At 35.1% G+C, this 14,747-nt stretch overlaps 2 protein-coding genes across 6 annotated transcripts; both read left to right on the top strand.

Annotated features, from left to right (window-relative positions):
- The first annotated feature begins 1,070 nt into the window (after window positions 1–1,070).
- On the top strand, window positions 1,071–3,192 carry LOC306855751 (B9 domain-containing protein 2-like). The gene is made up of 4 exons (XM_079394595.1): window positions 1,071–1,213; window positions 1,666–1,760; window positions 2,317–2,442; window positions 2,530–3,192. The coding sequence occupies exons 2-4, from the start codon at window positions 1,673–1,675 to the stop codon at window positions 2,841–2,843; spliced, it is 528 nt and encodes a 175-aa protein (XP_079250721.1). The 5' UTR covers window positions 1,071–1,213; window positions 1,666–1,672; the 3' UTR covers window positions 2,844–3,192.
- A 1,661-nt stretch (window positions 3,193–4,853) lies between these two features.
- On the top strand, window positions 4,854–12,863 carry LOC306856056 (transforming growth factor beta-1 proprotein-like). Of its 5 annotated transcripts, none has more exons than XM_079395027.1 (8): window positions 4,854–4,945; window positions 5,129–5,693; window positions 6,714–6,983; window positions 11,072–11,146; window positions 11,223–11,370; window positions 11,467–11,617; window positions 11,707–11,817; window positions 11,900–12,863. In XM_079395027.1, the coding sequence occupies exons 2-8, from the start codon at window positions 5,351–5,353 to the stop codon at window positions 11,945–11,947; spliced, it is 1,146 nt and encodes a 381-aa protein (XP_079251153.1). In that variant the 5' UTR covers window positions 4,854–4,945; window positions 5,129–5,350; the 3' UTR covers window positions 11,948–12,863. The 5 variants fall into 5 exon arrangements, with proteins under 5 accessions (XP_079251153.1, XP_079251155.1, XP_079251154.1 ...); XM_079395029.1 differs by having other exon boundaries at window positions 4,857–4,945; window positions 6,846–6,983; XM_079395028.1 differs by having other exon boundaries at window positions 4,894–5,103; window positions 5,194–5,693.
- The last annotated feature ends 1,884 nt before the right edge of the window (window positions 12,864–14,747 follow it).

Here is a 14,747-nt window from a genome sequence, read left to right as displayed (position 1 = left end):
GATATTAAGTAAAGATCATGTTCCATGAGGATATTTTGTAAATTTCCTACCATAAATATATCAAAAATTAATTTCTGATTAGTAATATGCATTGCTATGAACTTAATTTAGACAACTTTAAAGGTGATTTTCTTAATATTTAGATTTTTTTGCACCCTCAGATTCCAGATTTTCAAATAGTTGTATCTCAGCCAAATATTGTCAGATCCTAGTACATCAATGGAAATATTATTTATTCAGCTTTCAGATGTATGAATCTCTAAATTTTAAAAAATTGACCCTTATGACTGGTTTTGTGATCCAGTGTCACAAAAACACACAAGTCAGCCGATTCTATATAGATATGTTAAATGAATAAGACTTCACTCCGATTTGAATCAGACAAGGAAAACATTGCAACAACATTTTGTTTTCATAACACATTTATGTTTAAATTCTGAATATATATTGAATGTACTTAATGAACATGCTTCATTTTTTAAATTAACTGTTTTTTCCAAGCCATTTCCAAGGCATTGCAGTGTTTCCTGTCATATCAATGCAAATATTTGATTTCAAAAACAGTATCTTAGCTATTAAACATCTTATGATTATCTGTATTTAACTTCAGAATGATCTCAAAGTAAAAAAAGGTCCTAAAGTGGCGGCTGTGCTTTAAAATTAAATGATTATATCTTAATTAAAGTGATGAAGGATTTGACTGTAATCAGTGTTGAATACTACTGCAAGGTTAACCCTGCCTGCTTTAAATGTTTCCAAATGATTAACAGTTTAGAAAATTTAGAAAAAATAAATAAAAAGAATGTAATCGATTACATTACAGTAGTAATTTAAATAGTTACACTACTCATTACATTTTAGATAGGTTAACTTGTAATCTATAACCTATTACATTTCCAAAGTAACCTTCCCAGCACTAGACATAGGCCTATTAGTTTTGAACGAGAACACATCAGTCATTGAAGAGCAATAACACTAAAATGCTTCTTCCTCCTCGCTTGCAATGCAACACAAACACGTGCCGCTAGATGGCAGCTACAAACCTAGTCAAACTAAAAATATTCGCAAGCACAGAGCACGAGGAAGGGAGTTGCTAAGGAAATCATCCTTGGCGACAGGAAGGCGATGTAAACAAGGAACAAGGCTACTGGATTTGAGTTATCAGCTTATTTTACCAGCACTGCCGATCAATGAATCTTTTGCGGTGATTGTGGTACGCGTGTGAATTGTAACTGTTCTGCTTTGTTATACATTAATGGAGTTGTGAAACGAGTGCAGATGGGTCGCTAATTAGCCCCCGTTAGCGATATGTTAGTTTTAATTTACCCTAGTTACCAGGTAACTTATCTGTAGAAAGACTTTAACTGAAAACCTAAGGCTGTTATCTAAACCTGTTTCAATGCATCTAAAGAACCTGTAACGAGTTTTAAAGTGTATTTATAGCCGAGAAGTATGACGTTTATGAAGTTTGTCAATGCTAAAAAAGATACAGTATGAATAATCAATCACAAACATGTAACGTTAGACAGAGATGGTTAAGATATATGTTGGAGCAGGAAAGAAAGATTTGTCAGAAAAGGCATGAATCTAAATATATATGAATAGTGATGTATGCAGTTGGTTATATAGTCATTTGAACTGATGGATGTGATAATGACATTTCAGGACTCTTATGGCAGAATTGCATATAATTGGACAAATCATCGGGGCCACCGGATTCCCACAGAACAGCCTCTTCTGCAAATGGGGTGTACATGCAGGTATCCTTTTTATTTTATTATAAAGTATTTTGTACTCTGTTACAAAATGAAGTTTTACAGACCAATAAAGGGATGTCATGATAATAATAATAAAAAAAAAAAACAGTAGAGGAAGTAGTGAATTGTGTATGCACAATAATTTTTTTTATTTCTTATAATTTTGCATTCTCTCCCAAAATAATTGTTCTCAAAATAAGAGAGAGAGAGAGAGAATGCAGGAATATAATAGTTTTGTGAATGAACAAAATGTTTCATGGGGGAACACACTGTTGCAAAATAACACAATTATTTCAAGAGAGAACATGAAAACATTGAAATAAAAAAAATATATATAAAAAATCAGTTTTTTTTTTCATCTTCATATTCACTTGGGGGCTTTGTACGGCGGTGATCAAAATTGGTCTTATAGACAATTATTGTGTTTGTTTTGCATTTTAATGGTGCAAATAATTTTTTAGTTTTTTATTTCTTGAATTTTTATTTTAATGTTTATTTGACATCTCAAAGTTTGCTTTAATATGAAGTACTAAAACCTTTTTCACTTTGTCCCATTCAGGAGGAGGATGGAGACTTCTTTCTGGTCTGAAGGAGGGCCAGACTCAGGTGGACATGCCTGAAACAGGGGACATGGCGTACTGGAGTCATCCCATTGATTTGCACTACACTACAAAGGGCCTACAAGGTATTTTGTCTTGTATTTTAGTTTCACAGAAATAGTTTATAATAACTTAAGCATGATTTAATATATAGAGGTGTTTTCTACTTTTAGGATGGCCAAAGCTTCATCTCCAGGTGTGGCATCAGGACTCTTTTGGCCGATGCCAGCTGTATGGTTATGGTTATATCCACGTACCATCAAGCCCAGGACAGCATCGTCTGCAGTGCGTGACATGGCGACCGCTGGGATCCTGGCAGGATCAACTTGCTGAGATGTTTGTCGGAGGAGGTCCGCAGCTGCGCTCACCAGATCTCATTTACAGTGGCGCAGACCGATACAGACTCCACACAGTTGGCATGGGCACAGTTGAACTAGAGCTGTGCGTTATTCTGCGCCACTTTGACAGATACGGTGTGGAGAGCTGAGAACAGACTACAGGTTGTCGTATATTTCAGTTCTATGATATATGGAGAGGAAAAGAAGGTAAAATATTTTGGGCAGAAGGTAGTTATATAAGGTTTGTATGAATGTAAGTGTTGTATGTTAAACAAAGTGTTGAGTGAAATGGTGAGTGATAGATTTATCTCTACAGACTGATAATGTGTTTTTGTTCTTTGGATCTCAAACAATACTTTTTTATTTCATTTTGTACATTTTTTGTACACTTTGTATGTTTTATAGAATTATATTTTGTTTTGATGCAATTAAATTTGGCAGTTTTTAAATTTTCTTTTTAAGTCATTCATAAAAAAAATGATATGAGAAAGACCTGTCAAAAAAAAAAAAAACCTGATGCAGTTCAGCTCAGTACATAGCGCCAGGACATAGTTCTATTTTTTTTCTCAATGTACACACATCTTTCTGTAACATTTTGTAGCAGGCTCTGTATTGTGTAGATAGTGAGAATCAGCTCTCTGTCACATTTTGCTCATTTCCTGTGTGAAGTTTCAAACAGTTTCAGTGAGAAAGGCAAAAAGGCGAGTAAGATTACAGCTCTTTTTTGCCATCAGCAATCAGATGGCTACAATGAGTCAAAGTGAAAGGAAGAATATTTAAAAGACTACTCAATTATATATATATATATATATATATATATATATATATATATATATATATATATATATATATATATATATAATTATTATTATTTAGTCATTTAGCAGACACTTTTATCCAGGGCGACTTACAAATGAGGACAACAGAAGCGATCAATTGTAGTATTAAAACAACTAAAAACATCCAAAGCTAAAACTTTATAAATACTACCTATACACATTTTAAAAATAAAGAAATTAAATAAAAATGACAAATGCATACAACAAAATTTCAAAACTTAAAATTTAAATGAAAAAATAAAATAAAAATAAAGCAGAGAAGAGGAGAAATAAAAAGTGATACTTTATATATATATATATATATATATATATATATATATATATATATATATATATATATATATGCACACACTGTATATATCAACTGTTCTGAAGGGGGGAATGTGTTGACACCATCTTGTCTCCTAAATGTTCTTTTGAAAGGGCGTTAAAAAGTATTTTAATGCACTTTCGCATCCTGTGTTTATTGCGGTTTATCATTTCCTCTCTTAAATTCTGTTTCTTTATATAGAGGGGAGGGTTTTTTTTTTTTTTTTTAGTTGATGAGTGTGTCGTTGTCATAATTTTTGGTAACTCTGCTGATTTGCTGTTAAAAGTTTCTGCTTTCTTCTAAGAGTTCTAAGAGTTGAAAGTAGGATAGCTCCTTTGGGAATTGAGTCTGTAATACTGCATTCTTTAAACACAAGCTGTGGAAGATATTTTAACAGATAAAAGCCCTAGCATCATTTCTGTGTTCTGCCATTTAACTGTTGCCTTAACATACCCAACTAACCTCATTAAATTCTTATTCATTAAAAAGTTTTACTTACAAAACTTTTGAAAAATATATAAAAAATCATGCCTACTCAGACATGAGATAGCAGTATCCTAAAAGCCACAATATACTTGCATCAAAGTTCAGCACAACAACAGAAAAACATTCCATGTCATAGAAGGTGAAGTCCCATAGCACACCCTATTACATTACTGTCATGCATTAAGTGGACAATATATAGTTATCGTTATAGTGTATAGTTGTAGTGTACAGCTATAATAAACAGACCATTATTGTTATAATTATTTTAATAGTTAAAATTCTTGGTGTGAACAGGCGTTAAGAAGGCTTTAATGCAACATTATTTAATGAATCCTTGTTTAATTAGGGAAAGATTTCATAACATCTTGTTTCGTTCTAAATGTTTAATTCTTGAGTGGATAGCAATAGCCAGCTGACTCCAGGCATCTGAATGCCATCATGAGTTAAACTAAACCCTTTGCCTCACATATTGTCCACAGTTTGGGTTAACAGGGGAACAGGGGAAACTACTGTGCTGCAAAGGAAGTGTTGTGTCATTTGGTTAAACTGTGCTGCTTCCTTTTCCTCTTTTGTCATTCCTTGAGTTGAGAGCAAACTAAGTCTTTTCAGAACAAGGGTAAGGTACATGAAAATAACTACTACTTTGAACCTCAAATACTTGTATTTGTTAGTTCCTGTTGAGCGGGACCCCAGGAACCGCTGAGGTTATCGAATGGAAACTGTACTGTAAATGAAGCATGGTGGCTTGCAAGGACATCTATTGTGACTTCATTGGTGAGTTTTGTTTGTTTTATTTCAGATCCATTGAGTCTGTTGTGCCAATATGGGCATCAGTATCTCAGTGATGTTTCGGTTCTGATTCAGGCCGTTGGGTTTGAAGTAAAGAAGACAACACCAGCTTATGCTTTAGCAATGCTAAAGTGACGTCAGCATTATATCTAGAAGTGCTCAAGACCTTTAAGTTCTGTAACCATCTAGTGCCACATTCAGAAACTCAACATAAATTCCAGCGACGCTGACCATGAGGGCGGAGACTTTATTATTGGCATTGCAATGCCTGCTGGGATTTGTGCACTATAGCGGAGCGTTGTCAACATGCAGTTCTTTAGACCTGGAACTAATAAAGAGAAAGCGCATCGAAGCCATTCGAGGACAGATTCTCAGCAAGCTACGACTGTCTAAGGAACCAGAAGTAGATGAGGAAGAGGTGATTGACAACATCCCAGCAGAGCTCATCTCGGTGTACAACAGCACCATGGAGCTAAATGAGGAGCAGGCGGCGACTCCTGTACACCAACCTATAGAAGATCCTATTGAGGAGGAATACTATGCGAAGGAAATTCACAAGTTTACCATGAAACCGAGTGAGTGGGTCTGTTTTTTCTCTATTGTCTAGCCTGTAGATTATTGAATGATTACAGTGCCTCACTTTGTGTTATGGCTAAAATGCCATGTGCCTGATGATTTCCTCAGAGAACTGAGGGTGTGTGCGAATTATCTGACCACAAACAGGAAGGAAGGCTGCTAAGTGAATGCTAATGAAGTTACTCAGATCCTGGATTTAGAGTTCCTTGGTAGACTACAGCATCGCTCGACTCCAAACATCTCTTTATCTGTTATTGTCTCTTAAACCCTTATTTGGATGAAACTGACAACAGTGGTTTAGGGAGGTTTTGGTGTTTGGTGTCTGAATTGAACTTGCAAAACCACCGACAACAGTCAGTTGTTTTGAGGTTTCCCATGCTTGCGGCAAGCATTAAAATGTATATATATATATATAAAGTGATAGTAAAGACATTTATGTTAAAAAACAGTTCTAAAAAAAAACCACACTAGTCCACAATCATTTTAACCAACATTTCAACATTGATAATGATAGGAACTGTTTCTTGAGCAACAAATCACCATATTAAAATGATTTCTGAATGATCATGTTGACATTGAGGGCTGAAATAATGACTGATGAAAATGTAGCTTTGCCATCACATAATAAACTAAATTTCAAAATACATTAAGATAGAAAACAGCTATTTTAAATTGTAATAATATTTCACAATATCACAGTTTTTATTGTATTTTTCAACATAAAAGTTAAATAAGTTTGTTCAAATATTTCTTATTCATTTGAGTCATCATTGCCATTTTACCTTTAGATATCATTGTGTACTTCTATAAAGCCTCAACATATTGTTTGTGCAGTATGACTATATCATCGGGACCTAATTACAGAGCCTTGTTGTTATTATAATACATAGATGTTCCCTCACAGCTCATACACACAAACACAAAAATAGTCCTTTGTTCCTCTTGTAAAATATAAAAGCACATCACAGACATATTTACAAACATATTTCCAACATTTTTGCTTTCTATCTCATCACCAGTGGAGGAAAACCCGGAAAAGCTCTTATGGTTCAACATCACAGATATAAGACACAAATTGGGTTTAAACCGCACAATCTCCCAGGTGGAGCTCCGTCTGCAAATCAAGGATGTTTTATTTGCTCCTGATTCAGAGCAGAGAATGGAGCTGTATCAGGTCACTGGGAACAAATCACGCTACCTGGAATCACGTTTCATTTCCAAACAAATGGATGGCAAGTGGCTGTCGTTTGATGTCACACAGACCTTGAAGGACTGGCTGCAGAGGAATGGTAAGAAACAGCGCTGCCTGCCACATGTGAACTTGAGCTACTTTTCATGCTAGGTTAATCTTACATTAGAGACTTCCTCACAAAATCACACATCACATCAAATGACCCACTCAACCGTGTCTAATGATTTAAATCTTTAATCTTCATCTGTTGAATTTATTGCAAAAATTTGTAAATTTCTAATTTGAATTTAGCTGTATCCCACATTTTGCACGCAACCTGGTCATGTGCACTCAACTTTTTTGATCGACCATGGCGAGGCCTGTTCTGAGTGGAACCTGTCCTGTTAAATAGCTGTATGGTCTTGGCCACCGTGCTGCAGCTCAGTTTCAGGGTTTTGGCAATCTTCTTATAGCCGATGTAGAGCAACAATTGAGCAACAATTTATTTTTCAGATCCTCAGAGGGTTCTTTGCCATGAGGTTCCCGATAACACCACATTTAACACACCTGCTCCCCATTCACACCTGAGACCTTGTAACACTAACGAGTCACATGACACCGGGGAGAGAAAATGGCTAATTGGGCCCAATTTGGACAGTTTCACTTAGGGGTGACACACACACACACACACACACACATATATATATATATATATATATATATATATATATATATATATATATTCATGGCCAAAAATAACGGCACCCTTGGTAAATATGATCAAAGAAGGCTGTGAAAATGAATCTGCATTGTTAATCCTTTTGATCTTTTATTTAAAAAATTCACAAAAATCTAATCTTTCATTGGAGAATAATAATTTTAAATGGGGGGACATATCATTATAAAATAAATGTTTTTCTCTAATACACATTGGCCACAATTAACGGCACCCTTTTATTCAATACTTTTTGGAACCTCTATTTGCCAGTTTAACAGCCCAAAATTTTCTCCTATAATGCCTGATGAGGTTAGAGAACACCTGACAAGAGACCAGAGACCATTCCTCCATCCAGAATCTCTCCAGACCCTTTAGATTCCCAGCTCCATGTTAGTGCTTCTTCTCTTCAGTTCACTTCACTCATTTTCTACAGGGTTCAGGTCAGAGGACTGGAATGGCCATAGCAGAAGCTTGGTTTTGTGCTCAGTGACCCATTTCTGTGTTGTTTTTGAGGTTTGTGTTTGGATTATTGTCCGGTTGGAAGATCCAAACATGGCCCATTATAAGATTTCTAATAGAGTCACAAACCTTCCGGTTACAGGTTGTTTGTATATATTTACGCACACACAACTGGAAACCATAAAGTTTGTAAAACATTTACAACTGATGAGTAGTTTACACTTTAGATTAGGGGATGCAGAAAGTGTTGTAAATGCCTTGTATATACCTACAGATCATTTGTGACAGGTAAGAAAAATCTACAAATGATGTGTAACACATTTACAAGTGATGAATAGTTTACACTTTAGATGTATGGATTTAGGGGATGCAGAAAACTTTGTAAATTATTTATAATGTTTATTGAGATAGTATTACAATGTTGCCATTTCAATGATTTATACACTCACCTAAAGGATTATTAGGAACACCATACTAATACTGTGTTTGACCCCCTTTCGCCTTCAGAACTGCCTTAATTCTACGTGGCATTGATTCAACAAGGTGCTGAAAGCATTCTTTAGAAACGTTGGCCCATATTGATAGGATAGCATCTTGCAGTTGATGGAGATTTGTGGGATGCACATCCAGGGCACGAAGCTCCCAAAGATGCTCTATTGGGTTGAGATCTGGTGACTGTGGGGGCCATTTTAGTACATTGAACTCATTGTTCAAGAAACCAATTTGAAATGATTCGAGCTTTGTGACATGGTGCATTATCCTGCTGGAAGTAGCCATCAGAGGATGGGTACATGGTGGTCATAAAGGGATGGACATGGTCAGAAACAATGCTCAGGTAGGCCGTGGCATTTAAACGATGCCCAATTGGCACTAAGGGGCCTAAAGTGTGCCAAGAAAACATCCCCCACACCATTACACCACCACCACCAGCCTGCACAGTGGTAACAAGGCATGATGGATCCATGTTCTCATTCTGTTTACGCCAAATTCTGACTCTACCATCTGAATGTCTCAACAGAAATCGAGACTCATCAGACCAGGCAACATTTTTCCAGTCTTCAACCGTCCAATTTTGGTGAGCTCGTGCAAATTGTAGCCTCTTTTTCCTATTTGTAGTGGAGATGAGTGGTACCCGGTGGGGTCTTCTGCTGTTGTAGCCCATCCACCTCAAGGTTGTGCGTGTTGTGGCTTCACAAATGCTTTGCTGCATATCTCGGTTGTAACGAGTGGTTATTTCAGTCAAAGTTGCTCTTCTATCAGCTTGAATTAGTCGGCCCATTCTCCTCTGACCTCTAGCATCAACAAGGCATTTTCGCCCACAGGACTGCCGCATACTGGATGTTTTTCCCTTTTCACACCATTCTTTGTAAACCCTAGAAATGGTTGTGCGTAAAAATCCCAGTAACTGAGCAGATTGTGAAATACTCAGACCGCCCCGTCTGGCACCAACAACCATGCCACGCTCAAAATTGCTTAAATCACCTTTCTTTCCCATTCTGACATTCAGTTTGGAGTTCAGGAGATTGTCTTGACCAGGACCACACCCCTGAATGCATTGAAGCAACTGCCATGTGATTGGTTGATTAGATAATTGCATTAATGAGAAATTGAACAGGTGTTCCTAATAATCCTTTAGGTGAGTGTAAGTGTTTAATAATATATTAACTAGTAACTATTAACCATTAAGGATCTGTTTGATTATTTCATGATGCTATTTTTAAAGATAACTTATGACAGAGATTTGTAAATCGTTAGCATATTACTTAATCATTTGTGAATGTATAGTCATGTTTTGTAAATGATTAGTTTATCATCATCTAATCACTTGTAAATGATTTATAACTTAATCTACAAAACATAGATAAAAATATTAACATATCACTTATTAATTGCTTATGAATGTTTTGTAAATTATTAGTTCATCATTAACTAATCACTTAAAAATGATTTACAACTGAACGTTATTATAAAGTGTTACCAAGCAAATTTTTATAATTTCATCTGACCATAGAAGCCAGTCCCATTTGAAGTTCCAGTCATGTCTGATAACTGAATATGCTGGAGTTTGTTCTTGGATGAGTTAGGAGAATTTTTCTTGAAACCCTCCCAAACAACATGTGATAATGTAGGTGCTGTTTGACAATTTTTTTAAAGGTTTTCTGACCCTGAGACTCAACTATTTTCTGCAATTCTCCAGCTGTGGTCTTTGGAGAGTCTTTATCCACTCAAACTCTCCTCCTCACCGTGCATTAGGACGATATAGACACACGTCCTCTTCCAGGCAGTTTCGTAACATTTTATATTGATTGGAAATTCTTAATTATTGCCCTGATGGTGGAAATGGGAATTTTCACTGCTCTAGCTCTTTTCTTAAAGCCACTTCACTAATTTGTGAAGCTGAATTATCTTTTGGTGCACATTAGAAATATATTCTTTGGTTTTTCGCATTGTGATGGATGATTAAGGGAATTTGGGCTTTGTTTTCCCTCCTATTTATATTTCTGTGAAACAGGAAGCCATGGTTGGATAATTTCATGTTCATAATCACCATGGAGTGCTCAAAATTGTGAATATGAATGGGAATATACTTCAGAGATATTTTACTCATAAGAATGTCTAGGGGTGCCAGTAATTGTGTCCAACGTGTATTTGAGAAAACATTTATTTCAAAATAAAATTTTTTAAATTAAATCATTTTAAATTCTTATTATCCAATGAAAGGTTAGATTTTTGTGATTTTTTTTAAAAGTAAAAATCAAAAGGATTAACAATGCAGATTGTTTTCCTTCTTTGATCATATTTACCAAGGGTGCCCATATTTTTGGCCATGACTGTATATATATAATAGTAAATAAAACCGTACAGTACACAATAGTATTTACATCATGATCAGCAGGTTAATAATTTTACTTTTTATATTACTGAAAACACTGAACCTGTAACTTGTGTATCAGTTTAAAAGAAGTGTTTATTACATGTATGCATTGTTTGCATCATAAATAAAACTTTCTCAAAAATTTGATGCATAGAGGCAGAGCAAGGATTTCAACTGAAGATGGCTGAAAATTGTGAGCCTCAGAAGCAATTTCCAATCAGAATAAAAGGTTTGTGAATAAAAAATAAAATCCTGTATGTCTTGATGTTGATAGGACAAGCTAATATTGTTTTTTGTGTCTGCAGGTTTGTTTCGTACAAGAGGTGATCAAGGCCCCTTAGCAGAAAATGTGCCAAGGCCTCACATTTTGGTAATGTCAATTCCTCTTGACAGCCACAGCTCATCAAAATCTCGCAGAAAACGTCAAACGGAAACAGATCGAGTTTGTACCGAGTGAGCCTTTTATGAATCAACATAAAATAAAATTGACATTCTTTATACTTACTGTATCAAATGCCTCACTGTGTGCCATCTTCATATTAAATGCAGTAAATCTGAGGGCTGCTGTGTAAGGAGCCTGTACATTGACTTCCGCAAAGACCTGGGCTGGAAGTGGATACATGAACCTTCTGGTTATTATGCCAACTATTGCACTGGCTCTTGCTCTTTCATCTGGACTTCAGAAAACAAGTACTCACAGGTAGCAATCAGGACTGTCAGACGCTTGGAAATGTTTTACAACTGGACTGTTTCAAAAATATGGTTTTGTCTGGTTTACTTTGCCTGCAGGTTCTTGCGCTGTATAGGCATCACAATCCTGGTGCATCTGCTCAACCCTGTTGTGTTCCGCAGGCTCTAGACCCACTGCCCATCCTTTACTATGTGGGCCGCCAGCATAAGGTTAGAATTAAATTCAATTATGTTTTTAATATCACTTTCATCAGTGGTCAACAGAAATTTAATCTAAATAATCTTTTTGCAGGTAGAACAGCTGTCAAATATGATTGTGAATACCTGCAAGTGTTGCTGAAAGCGCTATCTCTGTTTGGTTCTGAGCAAAATCAAGAGAGGAACATCTTGAGGCAATTGTAGCCCAGTATTTTTATGGGGAACTATTTTGTTCCTTATTTTGGTCAACTTGTCCTTTTCATATTACTTGACTCCACTGTACCACACTTAGATGTATTGATTGTTTTATACTGTTGTACATTTATATTGTGAATAACATTCTACATATGCTGTACATGTTGTCATAAAACTGGTCATATTCATTGTTTGATATAAAGGTGCCCAATAGTGTTTGCTATTATTTAGCAGAAAATCAAATTGTGACTTAAAACATTCATCACAGTTCAGGTGTAGATTATTCGGTCTCTTTTGTCAGAAACAAGTGAAAAAAAGAAAATTGCATATAAAAACTATTGGACATATGTTTACTGTACAGAATGTATTAAGTGGAATATGACAATTGTCTGTTGATATCTGTTCTTCTAGGTCAACAAGCATTGCTTACATCCTTGTTTTTAAATACGTGTTTGAAAATTATTTTAAATTATAATTTTTTTTGTTTGTAATTAATCCATCTGAAAACACATAATACACTGTTTTAATAACATGATGCATTAGCTCCAGAATTAAGCACTGTTGCTACAATGTAGTTTTTGTAAGTCGGTTGTGTTGGTGTAATTTTATTGCTGTATACTCTATTTGTGATCACCACTGAATGCTTTTAGTGCATGTTGTTTTCTCCAGAATCCACATTTGTTACAGGTGTTCAGGAAAGACAATTTCCTGCCAGCTATTTTGTTGTGGCTTCAGAGATGGCAAGGGTTTTTCTTGTTTGTTTTTATAACGGAAGTGAATTAAAAGTTTATACACTGTATTTTATGTAATTTCTTTTACTCTTACTGAAAATATAACAGAATTAGAGCCAGTTCTGATGAATTATGTTTATGTACCGATTTGTTGTCATACTGTATATCTCCTTCGCCTCAGTTTAACTGATTACAGACTGCCAACACAGGCATACACATAAACAAATACATTTATATATATATCAGTAAAAACGCTAAATAGACTTTAAATGTGGTACCAGCATACTTAAAATTAATTATAAATGTATAACCAATACAACAGAAGCGATAAAGAGTTATTAAAGAGGATATTCCTTTTTTTATCCTAGATTTTTGTCCTATGCTGCCATCTAGTGGAACAACTTGGATGAAGCTATCTATCTATCTATCTATCTATCTATCTATCTATCTATCTATCTATCTATCTATCTATCTATCTATCTATCTATCTATCTATCTATCTATCTATCTATCTATCTATCTATCTATCTATCTATCCAAAATATCTGATTCATGATTTTTGTTTTTTAATTAAATCATAGACTTCGGTATTGTAATAATGTGAACGTGATAGGTTGGTAGAGTAATAGTTTAAATACATTACAAAAAAAAAGTTACATTCTCTTCATTGAAAACTGCTTTCTGTTGGCTAAAAAGGTTTAGATACCGCACATTGTATTACCAGTTTCTTAGCTGGATAGTTTAACAGATTGCTTTATGATGCCTTTGATTTCGCAAGAGCAGAGGTTCCACTAACAAAAGCTTGCACAACATAACTGTTGTTTTACTTCATGTCTTGAGTGTGACTGTGGATGAATTGCAGGGCACAAAAGTCAGTATTCTATAACACACAGTAACTATTTCTCTATCTAATGCTTTGAGTATCCTAAAATAAGCACACGACTTAAGCAGAAATAACCTTTGAGCATGAAGAACGTGAAGGCAGTCAAGCTTACAACAAATAACTTTTAATATCACAAGTTCACAAATGTCTTGGCTACTAAATAAATATGCATTTTGCTTCACAAAATAGGAATGTATTCAGAGATTTTTAGTTTGTTCATATGGTAAAATATGTTGAAGCATTTGAGGCCAAAATCTGTTTATCTTAGCTAGATAAACAAAATGACCCTAGAAACTGAACAGATACTGAAAATAAGATATGGTGAGCTCATATCTTATCTATAAATCACACAATTACTTTCAAGAAAACTGTAGCAAATACATGTCAGAGCTTTTTAAAGGAACGGATTCCACGTACGACACTACTGATGTAGTGAGAGAAAAGTGTTTATTACATTTGAAATATGGATATTTTTCTTACAAAAATGCATGGATTCGCTCCAGGAGGCCTTTATTCACCCCCGGAGCTGTGTGAGGCACGTTTTATTATGGATGCACACATTTTATTTAACATGTTTTGGACTGTTGAACAGAAACACCCACCCACTGCAATGATAACGCTTGGAATAGCCAGGACAATTTTTAATATAACTCCGATTGGATTCGTCTGAAAGAAGAAGGGTGAGTAAATAACAGGCTAAATTTCATTTTTGGGTGAACTAACCCTTTAACTATAAGCCCCTATGGCATATATTACAATGAAAGAACAATTTGTCATTTTTGTTTTGGCTAATATCCATGTAAAACGTAGATAACCCATCTGTAAAAAACAAAAAACAAAAATTGTAACTTTAGAGATGGGTCAAGAACTATTAGCTTTCTAGGTTTTACAAGTTGTCTTCCTCTTAAAAATGTTTAATAAAATGTGTTACTTGCAGTTTATTTGTACTTAATTGTGAAATTTACTAACATTTTCTGAGTGAGAAGTGTTTCTACTAGAAGTGTTGTTTTTCACCAGTTCTTTCTCTCTCCGTTTTTAGAATAGGTGCAAAACAAATTTAATGTCACGAAACACTACAAACTCGACAGGTTTGGCCTTTTTAGTGACAGAATCAGTGAGTATAGGTCAAGAGG

The sequence above is a fragment of the Barbus barbus genome, assembly GCF_936440315.1.
Source record: "Barbus barbus genome assembly, chromosome: 36".
NCBI classification, from domain to species: domain Eukaryota; kingdom Metazoa; phylum Chordata; class Actinopteri; order Cypriniformes; family Cyprinidae; genus Barbus; species Barbus barbus.
This window is presented reverse-complemented; position numbering and strand designations above follow the sequence as displayed.